General features: G+C 36.7%; 1 protein-coding gene across 11 annotated transcripts in view; it reads right to left on the reverse strand.

Annotated features, from left to right (window-relative positions):
• Wac (WW domain containing adaptor with coiled-coil) overlaps positions 1 to 16,858 on the reverse strand; it is a 73,838-nt gene that overhangs the window by 14,231 nt on the left and 42,749 nt on the right. For 9 of the 11 annotated variants that reach the window (XM_069998196.1, XM_069998198.1, XM_069998197.1 and 6 more), the window contains exons 7-8: positions 12,224 to 12,532; positions 1,617 to 1,862 (exon numbers count right to left, since the gene is read on the reverse strand). In XM_069998196.1, coding sequence (XP_069854297.1) covers positions 1,617 to 1,862; positions 12,224 to 12,532 — 555 coding nt within the window. The remainder of the gene's footprint in view (positions 1 to 1,616; positions 1,863 to 12,223; positions 12,533 to 16,858) is intronic. The other 2 variants (XM_069998199.1, XM_069998201.1) reach the window with 1 other exon arrangement.

A 16,858-nucleotide genomic window follows, 5' to 3' on the forward strand; every position in this document is an offset into this window, starting at 1 on the left:
GTTCAGGCCCCATGACCAGACCCAAAAACAAAAACAAAAAACTTCACTTGGGGTTTTCTGTTGGTTAACAGGAAGTAACAGTCTCACAGCCTTTCCTGCAAGGGCTGGCTTCAAACCACAATCCTCAGATCACAGCCTCCTGAGTAGTTAAGGATTATAGCATGAGACAATAGCACCCAGCTCAAAACTTAGTATTTTAAGTAAAGCTATCTAAATTCCCAAAGTCTAATAACAAACATTTCAAAACAATTACATGTAAGTGTTAGAAACATACTAGTAATAAGCTGGACTTTGGTTCATTCCTGTAATCCCAGAATTTGGGAGAGGCTGGAGCAAGAGGACCTAGAGCAGCCCCAGTTACACAGCAAGACTGTCTCACCTAACACACTGCCCTCCAAGAAATAATAACAAAAATACAAGAAAAGTTTGATACAAGTTTTAACAAATCCTCTTTGCATTGTTCTTACACTAGTTCACACTAGCAGGGTACTAGTGGCTCATGCCTATAATCCGATTTACTTTTGAGGCTAAGATCTGAGGATCAAAGTGAAAAGTCAGCCTAAGCAGGAAAGTCTATGAGACTCTGATCCAATTAACTTACCAAAAATGTCAGAAGTGAAGCTGTGATTTAAACAGTTGGAACAGGGGCTGGGAAAGTGGCTCAAGTGGTAGAGTGCTCACCTTGAGCTGAAGAGCTGGGGGACAGCACCCAGGCCCAGAGTTCAGGCCCCATCACCGCCACCACCAACAAAAAAGTTGAACACTAGCCTTGAACAAAAAAAGCTCAGCAGTAGTGCCCAGGCCCTGAGTTCAAGCTCCAGTAGTACTGGGTGCGCACACACACACAGTTCACCTAAGCACGTAATACAGGCATATATCACATCTTGTAAAATACACATCAATATTAATACGGCATTAAACCACAGAGGATATAAATCCCAAATAAGAAAGTTCAAATAATAGGTCCCATGGTTTCCCTTATTTGCAGTAACTAGTATATGTCTAAGTCAAGCAGAAAAGGTCAGATAAGTTGATGTTAGGGGAAAGAACCTCAAGATAAGTACTCAAATGTTTTGTTTTTTTTTTCCCTTTTATGTAATTGTTTCTATCATATTTATAAGATGATTTCTATGTTGCGTATGTCCCTCCCCCACAGTATAACCCATATTTTCACTTTTTTTGATGTTGGTATAATTTGTGGAGGGAAGGGAAAAAACCGTTTAACTAGGGATACAGGTGGACCTGTTGCAACAATGAGGTGTACAAGTCGTTATGTCGAAAAACGAACTTAAGAACTTTGGTGGTGGGGGGTGGGGGGGTGGGGGTGGGGGGGGGAGGATCGGGTGGAGGGAGGTGAGGAGTATGGGAAGGGATGGGAAGGGGAAACAACGAGTAGGCAACAATGCTTTATAAGAAATGTACTCGTAATCTTGCCCATGTAATTCTAACTCCTCTGTATGGTATTCTTACAATAAAATTAAAAAAAATAAAAATAAAGTTCAAATATGAATTTCAAATGGAAAAAAGTCACATTCTTAAATTATGAATTTTCTAAGTAATATAATTTTGTATAAAGCAAGTAACTTTTACATAGAAGCATTATTATGAAAATTTACCTTCATTTATTTTAGATATGTCCACATTAGAATTATTAAGCTGTAACGTGGCTTGCAAGGCAGGAAGCAACTGTCTAAGAAGATTTGGATCCTGAAGTAGTGGAGGTATTGGTGACTGTGGAACAGGAGAAACAGGTACTGCTGAAGCAGAGGATGGAGGTGCAGATGTAGGGTTCAGCCCAGAGGCAGAGGATGTGGAAGGAGTTGTGCAAGAATGAGATACCGATTTGTCTCCTGATGTAGACTCTATAAATAGAAAAGGAGATAATAAAGCTCAAAGTCATTACTTTAATACAGCAAACATTACAATAGCATTTTCCATGTTCTAGGCACCTAATAGATGACCTTATTCTAGCCTTACAAGTATGCTAACTATTTGCTTAGCTAGAATAGTAGTCATATTTTTTAATTTTTATTCATGAGTGATTCTGTATTTAAAAAAAAAAGGAAAAAAAACTATTAATTTTCCTGACTAGAAAGTGCCACACTATACAAGTCATGTTATATTAGTTATCTATGAACTACACACTCAAATAGGTTATACTAAAAGAATATAATTCTTCTACATGACTTAACTTGCAAGTTTTATAAAATAAGGTTTAAAAAAAATACTGATAGCCATAGCTATAACCCATGGATGAGGACCATGATAGCCACCCTTAAAATGGGCCAAGGATATAATGAATGAGAGATGGTCATCATAAACTTTTATACATACTACTTTAATCTTAACATTAATAGGGAAAAATACCAGCCTTATTGTTTAGAAATAATATGAAAAACTCCAACTTCAAATTATTTACACAGATTTAACGCAGATGTATTCTAAGCCCTAACAGCACATTTTTATAGCATTTGACAAATTGATGGCATTAATCCTCAAGACTCTAAATTCCTAAAGAAAATGAACAGCAGGAAATGCCCTAACCAGATAAACAAAAGTTAATAAAAAGCCAAATTAAGGACTAATTAACTTCTGCCTGTGTATTTAAATGTTTAATACTATTACAGAAAACACAGCAATGCATCTTTGACCTTAAGAAATATATTAAAATTTAAAAAATCCAAAATATTAGCAATCTGATTATTTTAAGGACTTTCTACAAATAAATACCCACTCAACAGAAAAATGTATAGAAGATATTTCATCTAAATGGCTTAAATATAGATATATATAGACGTTTGTTAAGCACCAGTAGCTTGCTCCTGTATTCCTAGCTACTGAGGAAGCAAGATCTGAAGATCACAGTTCAAAACTAGCCAAAGCTAATCCATGAGACATATCTTTATCTCCAATAAAACATCTGACAACTGGAAATAAGAGCAGAGGCTCAAATGGTAGAGTATTAGCCTTGAGAAAAAAAAAAGGGGGGGGATTTAGAGACAGCCTTGAGTTAGACCCCGGACTAGCACCAAAAAAAACAAACAAGCAAACAAAACAAAGTTACTTTTAATAATTAGAAGTATAATAAAGTGACATATCCATTCACACTTACCTTATTTGCAACAACTATAAACTAGACAATTAGCCACATTAGAAATATAACTTGGCATCATACAGAAAAAGTGAAGATAAACACAATATACCATCATAGAGATTTTTGATAGATTTGTATTGATAAGATTTGATACAGTTAACTTAGGAGAAACATTCAACAACTGTAACAGCATTGTGACTGCTTCTCAACAATTGTAACAGCATTGTGACTGACTGCTTCAAAAATTATAGAGATTAGCATTTTCATACCATGGAATTTTATTGATATGAGTTCAATATAGAAAAGAGTATAAGAAATAAGGGTATAACGAAAGTTTAAGATGTTCAGATTTACTTATTGTTTAAGATGTTCATATACATTTGCTAGAGCGTATTTAATTTCTTGTACAAACCCATCTCAAAAACTTTAAGACTGCTACGCTTCAAGAGCACAGCAGTTGAGTAATATCTGGTCACAAGTAATCATAACTCTCATTTTTAACTCTAGGAACCTAACATTCATGATCCCAGAAGTTGGCAATTACTAGTAAGTTTATTGAATATAGACTCCCCTTATCATTTTTTCTACAACACCATTGTTATCACGGTCAAGAAATAGATACAAGTTAAAATATTCTCTCAGACTTCTCTGAAGAATAAATAAGAATGGCCAATAGACACATGAAGAAATGCTCAACTTCTCTAGCCATGAAAGAAATGCAAATCAAAACAACATTGAGATTTCACCTTACCCCAGTTAGAATAGCTATAATCAACAACTCTAATAACAACAGATGCTGGAGGGGATGTGGCCAAAAGGGAATCCTACTGCATCGCTGGTTAGAATGTAGACTTGTTCAACCACTTTGGAAAGCAGTATGGAGGTTCCTCAAAAGACTCCACATAGAGCTCCCCTATGACCCAGCAATCCCACTTTTGGGCATTTGCCCAAATGATCACAAACAAGGCCATACTACCAGCACAGCTATGCTTACTGCAGCATTATTTACCATCGCTAAGATATGGAACCAACCCAGATGCCCCTCAGCAGATGAGTGGATCAAGAAAATGTGGTATATATACACAATGGAATTCTATGCTTCCATCAGGAAGAATGACACTGCCCCATTTGTTAGGAAATGGAAAGACTTGGAAAAAATTATATTGTGAAGTAAGCCAGGCCCAAAAAACATAGGTCCCATGGTTTCCCTTATTTGCAATAACTAGTATATGTCTGACACAAGCAGAAATGGTCAGATAAGTTGATGTTAAGCGAAATGAACCCCAAGTTAGGAACTCAAATGTTTTTTTTCTTTCTTGCTATTGTGTCTAACATATATATAAGATATTTCTTTGTTGCTTTGCATGTCCCTCCCCCATGGTATAACCCGTTTTCACTGTATTTTATGTTGGTATAATTTGTGGAAGGGAAGGAAAAAAAACAAATCATTTAAATAGGGATACAAGTGGACCCATTGCAACAAAATGAGATGTACAAGATGTTATGTCGAAAATGAACTTCACAACTTTGGCTGGAGGGAGAGGTATGGAAAAGGATGGGAAGGGTAAACAAAGGAGGAGGCAACAATGCTTGATAAGAAATGTACTCATTACCTTGCCATGTAATTGTAACCCCTATGTACAGGATTTTCACAATAAAAAAAGAGGCTTAAAGAAAACAAATATAGTACTTTAAGGAATATCAGACACTACTCCATTCATTCGGTGTAAAATTCACAAGTGTTCTAGCAACTCTGGCTACTTTAAATATACTTTCATAATCAGATTTGGTTACAAAGGATGTCTAGTTTTAACTCTAGCAGTCTTGATTGTGTATGCCTATGTCACTTACAAAGATATCTACTGATCTGTAAATTACTCCAAACTTAATTTCCCACTTTATACTTATAATATGCACCATAAGCAAGTCTTTCTAATTGTTTGTATCTCTCAGATTTTAAAAAAAAAGTCTTTATGCTTTTAATTATAAATGACCAATTTGTATTTCCAGTCTTTGCCACAAGAGGGAGTAACCTAGAACTAAAGGCAAATCACCCAAGAGCACAAACCACAGTCAAAACTTTTCTTGGGGTTGGGGATTTAGTTCATTGGAAGAGCACTTGCCTGGCTGAGTGCAAGACCCTGAGTTGGGTCTTCAGCTCTGGGGGGTAGGGAAGAAAAAAAAAACTTTTCTCATTGTACTTTTCTAGTTTGTCAACTCCTTTTTAATAAGATTTCTAAAACACACTAGTAATAACTGCATTTCTGATCAATTTGCTGTGGTGTTCTAACAAGTACTGTAATACCAACACAGCAAGTATGAATGTGAAACTTTAAATTACAGCTACATTTAATCCTATTTGGCAATACTAGTTAGTATACCAATGGACAACATGGAAAAGGTTAATACATGCAAGCGTTATAGAGAAAAGAATGTGTTGATGGCAACATCTTCCATAAATCTGTGACTTTTTTTATTATCATGAGTAATAACAGCTTTCTAAACTGTCTGCCATGCACTTATAAATGTACCTGAAAATGTTAGATGTTACAACTCATTTTTTCTATTCACTGAGAATTTCTTTCCAGCTAAAACATAAAAAGGACATTTTTCAACTATTAGTAAAGTTTGCTAAACTTATCCTGAGCTACTAATATAAATTTATATACTCCAAACAACTCTTATTTCCCATAAATATTTTCTAATTTATTATTTGTCTTTCGATCTTGGGTATTATGTTACAGAGATGTTTTAAATGTCTTCTAAGGTGAAATGTATTTTTTTGAAAGGATAAATGTACTCTGTGTCAAAATGCCATATTTATTGTGTTGAATAAACTTAAACTTAATGATGAGTAAAAATCCTCCCGTATTTTTATTATTAAATAAATACTTTATAAATCTATGTTCATTAAGATTTGTCCACTATAGCTAGTTAATGATCTTACTAAGGGTAACAGTACTTGAAATGTAAAATCTAGATATTTAAATAGTTATTTAAATGGCCTTATATAAATTGTTTATAAAAAGTTACTACTGCAGGGCTGGGAAGGTGGCTGGCTCAGTGGTAGAGCACTTGCCTTGCATGCATGAGGCCCTGGGTTCGATTCCTCAGCACCACATAAGCAAAAAGAAAAAAAGCCGGAAGTGGCGCTGTGGCTCAAGTGGTAGAACACTAGCCTTGAGCTGAAGAGCTGAGGGACAGTGTCCAGGCCCAGAGTTCAGGCCCCACGACCGGACCCCCTCCTCCCCCCACTACTGCAAAGCACCAGTGGCTCACACCAGTAACTAATCCTAGGTACTCCGGAGGCTGAGATCTAAGGATGAGGGACAGAGGTAGGGGAGGTGGGGTGAGGGGGACACCTACTGTATAATACATGCTAAGTTCTTAGGGTTTATTCAGATTTTGCTTAAGTTTACAGATATCATACAACACAAAAAGGAAATCTGATTCACACCCCATAATTTTGAAAACAGTATTAGGTAATTGTTTTGATATGTTAATCCCCTGGAAGCTAGTATAAAGATATAGGTCTGTTTCTGAGGCTACTTTGTTTCTCTTTCTCTCTCTCTCTCTTTTTTTTTTTTTTTGGGGGGGGGGAGATCCAGCCATGGGGCCTAAACTCTGGGCCTGGGCACTGTCCCTCAGCTCTTCAGCTCAAGGCTAGTGCACTAACACTTGAGGCTACTTTGTTTCTAAAGTTGCCCATGTAGATAAATCATAATTCTAATTTACTAAATAAAAAGCTTTCTAAATAAAATTAAAGTCTTTATACATGTTTGACACCAGCACTACTTTGGCAATAACAAAGAAATAGGATCTATATCTCCTTCCTGTTTTGTCATTCCACAAATCAAGAGATAGCCAAGTGGAACCTGATTAGAAGTCATTATGATGCTATTTCATAAATTCATAACAGTTTTCTTCTATCACTTTGCTATGTGATTATCCAATAATGTCTCACACACAAAAAGGCTCCAATATCAGCAGGACAAAGAGATACATTTAATTGAGAGGTACAAGTTAAATGGGAGCACAAAAGTAGCCCCTTTCTTCCACCCTACCTATTATCAGGATGGTTCTATACAAAATTACATTTTTATAACTTCTTTGGGTTTACCTTAGGTTGTTTCTCTCAAATAATAAACTGGCAATAAATCTATTGCTGAGATTCTCAGTGAAGGGGCTAGTTTTAACTTCAAACTTGTTCTTTGTAACTTGAACCACACTTCCAACTCTTTTTGTTCTGGTTATTTTTTAGATTGGATCTCTCTGCCCTACTTGGCCTTGAACAAAATCTTTCTATTTATGATGGCCACTATAGTTGGACTGATACGCACATGTCACCATACCCATCTTCTTTTTTTCCTTCAAGATATGGTCTTATGAATTTTCTAGCCAGGCTGACTTCAAACTATCCTTTCAGTTTAAGCCTTCTCTTACTCTGAACTATGGCCAAAGAGACCCTCCTCTAACCATAAACACATTGATTACCATTACTGCAGCTGTTTTCCAATTTACAACAAATATTTACACACTATTTATAATTTGTCAAATACATAAAACAGTAAGCATTTAAGACCACAGACAAACCTGATTTCAACCACCCATCTCCAATGTAAATTACATAACTGGTTTGTTTGCAGTGTTGAGGATTGAACCCAGGTCCTCAAGCATGCTAGTCAAGTCCTCTGCTGCTGAACTACATCCTTAATCCATAACTGTGTAACTTGTTTGTTAAGGAAAATCATGACCATGACACAACAAAGAACTTATTGAAGTAATATGTTCCCTCTGTTGAGGAAATATACTTTAAATATATACTTCAAATTAAGGAACATTTCATAAAGATAAACAGGAGGCTAACCAGAAAGATCAGAACTTATACTACTGAAGAAACATATCCTAAATTAAAAACAAAAATGCCATGAAAGAGTATACAATTCTCTCCACAAAAGCAGGCAATTTAAAGGCAATCAAAGTTTCTTAGCAATTTTACTACATACATACATACATACATACATATGATGCTATGTTTAGCTAACACATTTTCCAGAATTAAGCTTGAATTGTCTGACTTGCTAATAATTTTGAATTCTTCAACTAATATAGATTGTGATATCTTTCACTACAGTTGATTTGAGGGAAAAGAACATAGATTTAAAATAAAAAGCTGCCCCTAATAATACCATGTGTTTTGAAAAGTATCAATGTTCAACTGCATATTACCCTTTCTTACAATGTTTTTAAAAAAGTAAATTACAAATATATAAAACAACATCAAATCTGGTATATGTTTCATTACATTGTCAGGAAAGTCATTGAAACAGGAGTGTAAACAGGTAGGAAAACCAAGTAGAAAATTCAATACATTTAACTCTAAAAAAATTAGTATGTAAAATTAGACAACTAAAATTTTAAGTGCTATAATATAAAAAGTACAAGCACTTAGGAAAGACAGAGAGGTTAAATGACACAAAAACTAGAAACACTAGTACTGGGTATTAAAAAAAACTTGAGGGCAGTGGTAAAGTACCACCTGTGTAGCAAGTACAAGGTCTACAGTTTGAGTTCAAACCAAAACACTACCAAAATACAAAAGTAAAAGAAATTTAAACATTGAGTAAGACAGAATGAGTGGAAAAAAGAACATGTCCTGTTTAACAAAGTCTCAGAATGTACAAAATGTAAACAGAACAAAGGGAAGGTAAGAATGGAATGGCTGGAAATCAAGCTAATAATTACAGATAGCCAGTAGTGCTTGCTATAAACTTCAAATACTTAAATTTACTTATACAGTACAAAATATGCACTTTATACTTTCAGAGAAAGCCATTAAGTTTTTAAGAAAATGAGATATATTCAATCTAAATTTTATACTAGTCACTTTATGAATTGAGATGGAGGCAGAGCAGTCATCAGATCTCTCAGGAGAAATAATTTGACTTTCGGTAACTGCACTGAGTTAAAAGAGCATGTACAAATGCAATAACAGAATCAGAGATTTGTCAAAGAGAAATGAGAATTGTTGAAAACAAGGACAAATTTGAAAAGTTGGTTCCATAGTGAACAATATAAATTCTGATAAAAGGGTACACATTATATCTGACTGAGAAAATACAAATACCAAGAAAAAAACAAAACAAAACAAAAAACTAGAAAGCCGAGCAACCAAGTGTCTCACACCTATAATCCTAGCTACTCAGAGACTGAAACTTGCAGATCATGGTTCCAGGACAGCCTGGGCAGGAAAAGTCTGAGACTCATCTCCAATCAAGAACCAAAAAAACTGGCTCAAGGGATAGAACACTAACTAGCATTGAACAAAAAAACGCTCAGGGACAGCACACAGGCTGAGTTCACTGGTACATAGGGATGAAAGAGATGAGAGCGATGAGAGAGAGGACGAGGGAAGAGGGAGGAGAGGAAGGAGGGAAGAAGGAGGAGGAGAGAGAAGAAAGGAGAGAGAAGGAGAGAGTAAAGGGAGGAGAGAGAGGGAGGGAGGGAAGAGGAAAGAGAAAAGAGGATAAATGCACATGTAAACAAAGATTTAGGTATGGGGAAATAAAATGCTAAACAAGGATACAGATTGACTCACTAACAATGAGATGTACAAGACACTATGTTGAAAACGAACTTTACAACTTGGGGGGAAGGTGGGGAGGGAAGGGATGGTAGGGAAAAAACAAAGGAGGAAGTAGCTTGACAGGAAAAGTACTTATAACCTTACTCATGTAACTGTAACCCCTCTATACAGTAGTTTTACAATAGAAAACTTATTAGATATCATAATAATCACCTGCCCCTCCCCCGAAAAAAAGAGTTTCTGTTGGATAAAACACAAACCAGAGAGAAATAGAACAGAGAAAAACACAGAGAACGCAACATAGAGAAAAAAGGCTGGATGATATTGAAGCAGAAGAGAACGGAAATAGAAAACTGAATAGAAGCCCAAGGAAAAACAAAATTCAAGAATTAGCTAAAGAAGCTAATGTTTAAAGGTGAAAAAGAAATGAAGACTTTCATAAGGCAATGTATTTTGTTTTAAGACAAGGTCTTGCTATGTTGCTCAGGACAGTTTTAAACTTCTGGGTTCAAGTGGTCCTTAAGTCTCCCATATAGCTAGGAGTAGAGACAAAAGCCACTGCACCTAGCTGAAATTTTTTTTAATGTTAACAAGGATTTTTAATTAACTTTTATGAAGAATATTCATATAAAATATCAGAAACAAAAAAATATAAAATATATTAGCTAATACATTAATTTTAATTCAATTTTACTAACAATGGTCACATTATGAGTTTTGTTGTAACAATTTTTAAAGGATTTTACACATCTGGAATAAGCATCATCTATGATGTATTGTGTACTGTATGGTAAAAGTAACACAATAGCCAGAGTTTTGTTTCATAAATGAAACAAAATAAATCCAATTATTTGAACTCTGTCAACAAATTGTATCAATGTGAACTAATGAAGTATCAGATTTACTTAGCGACTCATTCTCAAAACTCATGTAACATTAAAAATTCATCACTTGCTAATGATCTGCTAAGCCATGAAAATTTGTTTTCTTAAGTGTCTCAATTATATTCTTTAAAACATCATATGAAATACAAGTCTCGAATTGTGACTAGCCTATAAAGTATACTATACTGCTTATGTGGTGTGTCACTTCCCAAAAGTTAACTGTTGTCAACAATGCTTCTCTTTTTCAAATATACTAAGGTTATTAACACTGAGTCATATAATCATAAATTTGATTATATTTATTTCTATTCTTCAAAGATCTATTTCAGAAACTAACACTCTTTATCTTGTAAACATCATGCTTTAGTTTTCTAATTCACAAGTAAGCCGGGCGCTGGTGGCTCACGCCTGTAATCCTAGCTACTCAGGAGGCTGAGATCTGAGGATCGCGGTTCAAAGCTAGCCCGGGCAGGAGAGACCGCGAGACTCCTATCTCCAATAAAACCACCAGAAAACCGGAAGTGGCACTGTAGCTCAAGTGGTAGAGCGCTCGCCTTGAGCTGAAGAGCTGAGGGACAGCGCCCAGGCCCAGAGTTCAAGCCCCACGACCGACCAAAAAAAAAAAGAAAAGAAAACCTAATTCACAAGTAAGAATCACTAAATAGATGCTATATAGAGAAATGTGGTTTTTTTGGGGGTCCGGTCGTGGGGCCTGAACTCTGGGCCTGGGCGCTGTCCCTCAGCTCTTCAGCTCAAGGCTAGCGCTCTACCACTAGAGCCAGCCACAGCACCACTTCTGGCTTTATTTCTTATGTGGTGCTGAGGAATCGAACCCAGAGCCTCAGGCATGCTAGGCAAGCGCTCTACCACTGAGCCACCTTCCAAGCCCCTAGAGAAATGTTTGTGTTTTTTTTTTGTCCATTGTAGGGCTTGAACTCTGGGTCTAGGTGCTGTCCCTCAGCTCTTCAACTCAAGGCTAGTGCTCTACCACTCGAGCCACAGTGCCACTTCCGGCTTTTTCTGCTTATGTACTGCTGAGGAATAAAATCTAGGGCCTCCTGCATGCAAGGCAAGCACTCTACCACCAAGCCATCTTCCCAGCCCCTAGAGAAATGTTTTTCAATGTTGGAATTGGCTAGGTGCCCATGACTTACACCTGTAATACTAGCTACTCCAGGAGGCTGAGATCTAAGGATCAAGGTTGGAAGCCAGCCCTGGCAGGGAAGTCCATGAGACTCTTATCTCCAATTAGCCACCAAAAACTGAAAATGGAGCTCAAGCCACAGGACAAGCACAAAATGTAATGAAAAGTAAACAGGGACAATCTGTAAACTATCAAGATAATATCACAAAATTAAAAAAAAAAACATTTCATGGGCTTATGAAAGAATATTCATTTGACTTGACCCTATTATGTAAACCACTACTGAATGTTATAAATTAAGTACCTGACTTCATTGTCAATAACAAAAAAAGTTCTCAATCTCTACAATTATATTTTTTTAAAAAGTTAAATGACTAACTTTATGTCTAAATCTATATAGTAATATTTAAGTTTTATAAGGAATCTATAATTAAGCTTTAAGCCAAAGGAAATAATTCATGTCACATATCAAACTAGAATAGTTCAACATGCAGCATCTAGTAATAATGGCATACCTTTTCTTTCTGTTTTCTGTGCAGTGACAGAAGATGTGGGTGTAGGCAGTTTTGATAAAGTAGATGCTCCATTAGCATCAAATGATTTCTTTGGCTGGTGATCGGACTGTAGAGTAAATGGACTAGAAGGAACAGTGCTTGGGGTAGCAGTTGGATGAACCACTGGTTTGATGGGGTGCTGTACTGGCGTAGAGCTACTGTGAGTCTCTGCTCTTGGCAGTCTGTAGTCTCTGTCATTGTGTCTGCTTGTTTGAGACAAAATATTCTGTGGGAGCAAACTACTGGCATCACTGGAATGCTTGTCTTCCACTTTAGTTCACAGTTCGAAAAAAGATGTTGGAATGACAGAAGGGAGAAGAAAAAAAGATTACGTTAGAATCCTATCTTTTAACATCAGCTAATTTAGCAACATATCTTTCTGTCAACTGCAAGCCCAGTTATTATCTGCAGTTTTACCACTGGAATATAAATACTCAAATGCTAAGAGTTTACTGGAATATAAATACTCAACTGCTAAGAGTTTTATCTGACTATAAAAATTACTCTATACTCTGATTTCAAGTGGATTGTTAAGTTTCTTAGAATTCTTAGAACCATACTAAAGTTACAAAAAAAAAATCAATGTAGTTACAACATTTTACTCAAAGAAAAACTTTTACAAGTTTTGAAAATAAAAATATATGCTCCATTATTTTAAAATATGGGACACATTCCAATAATTAACCAAATTATCCACAGCGGTTCAGCTGCAAAGGAATATTATCTTCCTTAGTTTGCTTTTTCTAAATACTTGGGTAACTAATTAGGGGGCTCTTAAGTAGTTACTACTAATGCTTCAATGGTATCTTTTTAAGAAACCCCAAATTTATAATTAAATCAACAATTCAACATTTTAAATTATACTAACAAAACGATACATATAGTGGCAGAAGAGAAGGCCTACATCTGCAGCATAATCAGAAGACTCTACTAGTGGTATTAAAAACAAATACACTTTCAAAATAAAGGCACAAAAATATTTTAACCTCAGAAATATATACTTAACATAGTTCAAATTTTATTCAAAAAACAGTACGATGTTTTCAAAAATCATGTTAACATTTAGTATTTATTAAAAAGTTTCTAGGGCGGGGGGGAGGGGGGAAGGAGAAGGATTGGGATTGGGGGGGAGGGGGGAGGCTGGGAAGGGATGTGAAGGGTAAACAAAGGAGGAGGTTGCAATGCTTGGTAAGAAATGTACGCATTATCCTGCCCATGTAATTGTAACTCCTCTGTACAGTATGTTCACAAATAAAATTAAATTAAATTAAAAAAAAAGTTTCTAGGGCTGGGAAGGTGGCTCAGTGGTAGAGCGCTTGCCTTGCATGCATGAACACCTGGGTTCGATTCCTCAGCACCACATAAACAAAAAGAAAAAAGCAGGAAGTGGTGCTGTGGCTCAAGTGGTAGAGTGCTAGCCTTGAGCTGAGGGACAGCGCTCAGGCCCAGAGTTCTGGCCCCACGACCGGACCCCCCCCCAAAAAAAAAGTTTCTAACCTAAACTGTAGTATCCAATCTCATTAGCTAGAGAATAAACTCCAAGTAAAGAAACAGGCAATCCTAAGGCCAAGTGTCAGTGGCTCACACTAATAATCCTAGCTTCTCAAAAGAGTGAGTTCCAATGATGGAGGTTCAGCAGGCCAAAAACAAAACAAAACAAAACCTAAGAGGCCATATTTGAAATAACCAACAACAAAGCAAACCTAGGTCTGGCTGGAGTGGCAGCATGCCAGCCAAACAAGCAAACCATGAGATCTGGTACCAGCACAAATAAATAAATAAATGTAAAAAAAAGAAACACCCTGATTAAAGCTCAAAAGGTCATGAGGAAACTCCCAACTTTTAAAATCCACATTTTAAAAGGCACTAGGCTATTGCCAAAACCCTCAATCTTTTGACAATTACCTAATACACAAAATTCAGTGTTATTAACTTATACAATATTCTGTATTACCTTAAAAGATAAATAGACTGGACTATCATTCCAGAATACAAATGTCCACATGGATACATCAACAAATTATTGACTTGTATGGACAAGAAACTGTTAGAATGTTATTGTAGTTTCCTTACGCAAACTGATTATCACTTGAATGCTTAGAATTTTTACTGCTTTAACTAAACCTTTACAGTCTTACTATTGCCTTAACTTCCTTAAGTATGAAGTAAAGGACAGTAGCATTATAGGAACTAGTGAAATCAGACCTGATAAAACAGGTATCTACTTGCACAACCTTTTGCCACAGGATAATAATGCTATATTCTAAGTGTGCAATCTACCGGATATGATGCTCAACAATCCACAATATTCTCTTAGAACAATATCTGACCCAAAGTATCACAGTAGTGCTAAGAGATTCTAATTAAGTTTCTTTGAATTTATAGCAGTTAGAAGACAAATATGGTAGCCATCAATATTAAATTGAAATTTTTACCCATAATTTTCAACAACATGCATATCATTAAAATCCCTCAACATATAAACCTTCTCAATTCTCTGTGCCTTTTACTTATTATACAAATACTGTATATTGGACAAATAGGAAATCACGTTTTTTAGGCAGACAATATTAAACACATGGCTTACTATTACTACCACAATATCTATAGCTCAGTTAACCCATTAAAAACAAAAGGCAACACAGGTTAAATTCCTTTCTCAAATAGCTGTCTCTCTACTGCAATACTAGCTACTCAAGGAGGCTGAGACCAGAGGATCATGGTGGGAAGCCAGGCAGGGCAGGAAAATCCATGAAACCTTTACATCCAATTACCCACCATAAAGTTAGAAGTAGAGACATGGCTCAAGAGGTAGAGAACTAGCCTTGAGCAAAAAAGTCCAAGAACAGTACTCAAGCCTGGAGTTAGCCCAAGCCACAAGTTCAAGCCCCCAAATTGGCACATTAAAAAAGTTCTCTACCTGACTTATGTAAACTACAACCCCTCTGTACATCACCTTTATAAAAAAATTTAAATTCTGCTATTGAAACTCCTTCATACAACTACTTATAAAAAAATAAGTATTTATAGGCTGGGAAGGTGGCTCAGTGGTAGAGCGCTTGCCTTGCATGCATGAGGCCCTGGGTTTGATTCCTCAGCACCACATAAGCAAAAAGAAAAAAGCCGGAAGTGGTGCTGTGGCTCAAGTGGTAGAGCGCTAGCCTTGAGCTGAAGAGCTGAGGGACAGCGCCCAGGCCCAGAGTTCAGGCCCCAGGACCGGACCCCCACAAAAAAATAATAAGTATTTAAAAAGGAAAGGAAAAAAAGCATAGTTCTTGACTGTCTTTCAGTACAGCCACTGACTTATTTCAGGTAAGCTAATAGTACTCAATCTTAATTGAAGTAGGAAAAGGCTAAAAAAGACTCAAGCATTCACCAGTAGAAAATCATTAATAAAAGAATGGATATTCAAGCAGCAAAATGTTATACAATAATAATAAAATATATTAATTAGAAATGAAAAGAGAATAATTAATTGCATTCTGACCCAAAATACATATAACCTCTATACATATTGAAAAAAATCATAGAAGTGAAGCTCTGGATCAAGTGGTAGAGTGCTAGCTTAGGATGAAAACAGCCAAGTAAAAGCACAAGACCCTCATCGCTTTTCAAGTGCCAGTACCAGTACACATAAAAGATAATACAAATTAAGCAATTAGTTAAAATTACAGAGGAAAAGGCTCATATACTAAAATCCTAGCTACTCAAAGAGGTTGAAATCTAAGGAATTCAGTTTGAACCCAGCCCAATCATACTATTCAGGAGGCTGTCCAGGGATCTTGATTCAAAGCCAGCCCAAGCAAGAAAGTTCATGGGATTACCAAACAAGCCAGAAGTGAGCCACACACCTAAAGTACATAATTGTAATGGACAGCTTTAGGAGGCTGAGATCTGAGGATCTTGGTTCAAAACCAGCCTAGGCAAAAAAGTCAGTAAGACACTATTAACAATTAACCACCAAGAAGGTAGAAATGAAGCTATGGCTCAAGTGGGTCAGCCTTGAGCAAAAAACCTCAAGGACAGCACAAGCAATGAATTTGAGCCCCATAATTAATACATGCGGTGCGTATACACAACAAAAGTGAACTATTGCTCAAAAAACCTGAGTCAAGCCGGGCGCTGGTGGCTCACGCCTGTAATCCTAGCTACTCAGGAGGCTGAGATCTGAGGATCGCGGTTCAAAGCCAGCAGGGGCAGCAGAGACCTTGAGACTCCTGTCTCCAATAAACCGCCAGAAAACCGGAAGTGGCGCTGTAGCTCAAGTGGTAGAGCGCGCTCGCCTTGAGCTGAAGAGCTGAAGGACTGTGCCCAGGCCCAGAGTTCAAGCCCCATGACCGACAAAAAAAAAACAAAAACCTGAGTCAGTACCCAGGCTCTGCGTTCTAGGACTCCCCTAGTGCCAAAAAACTGAGTACTAGCTTGAGCAAAAAGAAGCTCAGGGACCATCAACTGGGCACTCAGGGCTCACACCTATAAATCATAGCTACTCAGGAGGCTAAGAGCAGAGAATTACCTGGGTAGGAAAAAATCCCTGAGTCTCTTATCTCAAATCAACTAGCAAAAGACCAAAGTGGAACTATGGCTCAAAATAAT

Source organism: Dipodomys merriami, unplaced genomic scaffold (assembly GCF_024711535.1).
Source record: "Dipodomys merriami isolate MVZ:Mamm:240054 unplaced genomic scaffold, mDipMer1.0.p SCAF_51, whole genome shotgun sequence".
NCBI classification, from domain to species: domain Eukaryota; kingdom Metazoa; phylum Chordata; class Mammalia; order Rodentia; family Heteromyidae; genus Dipodomys; species Dipodomys merriami.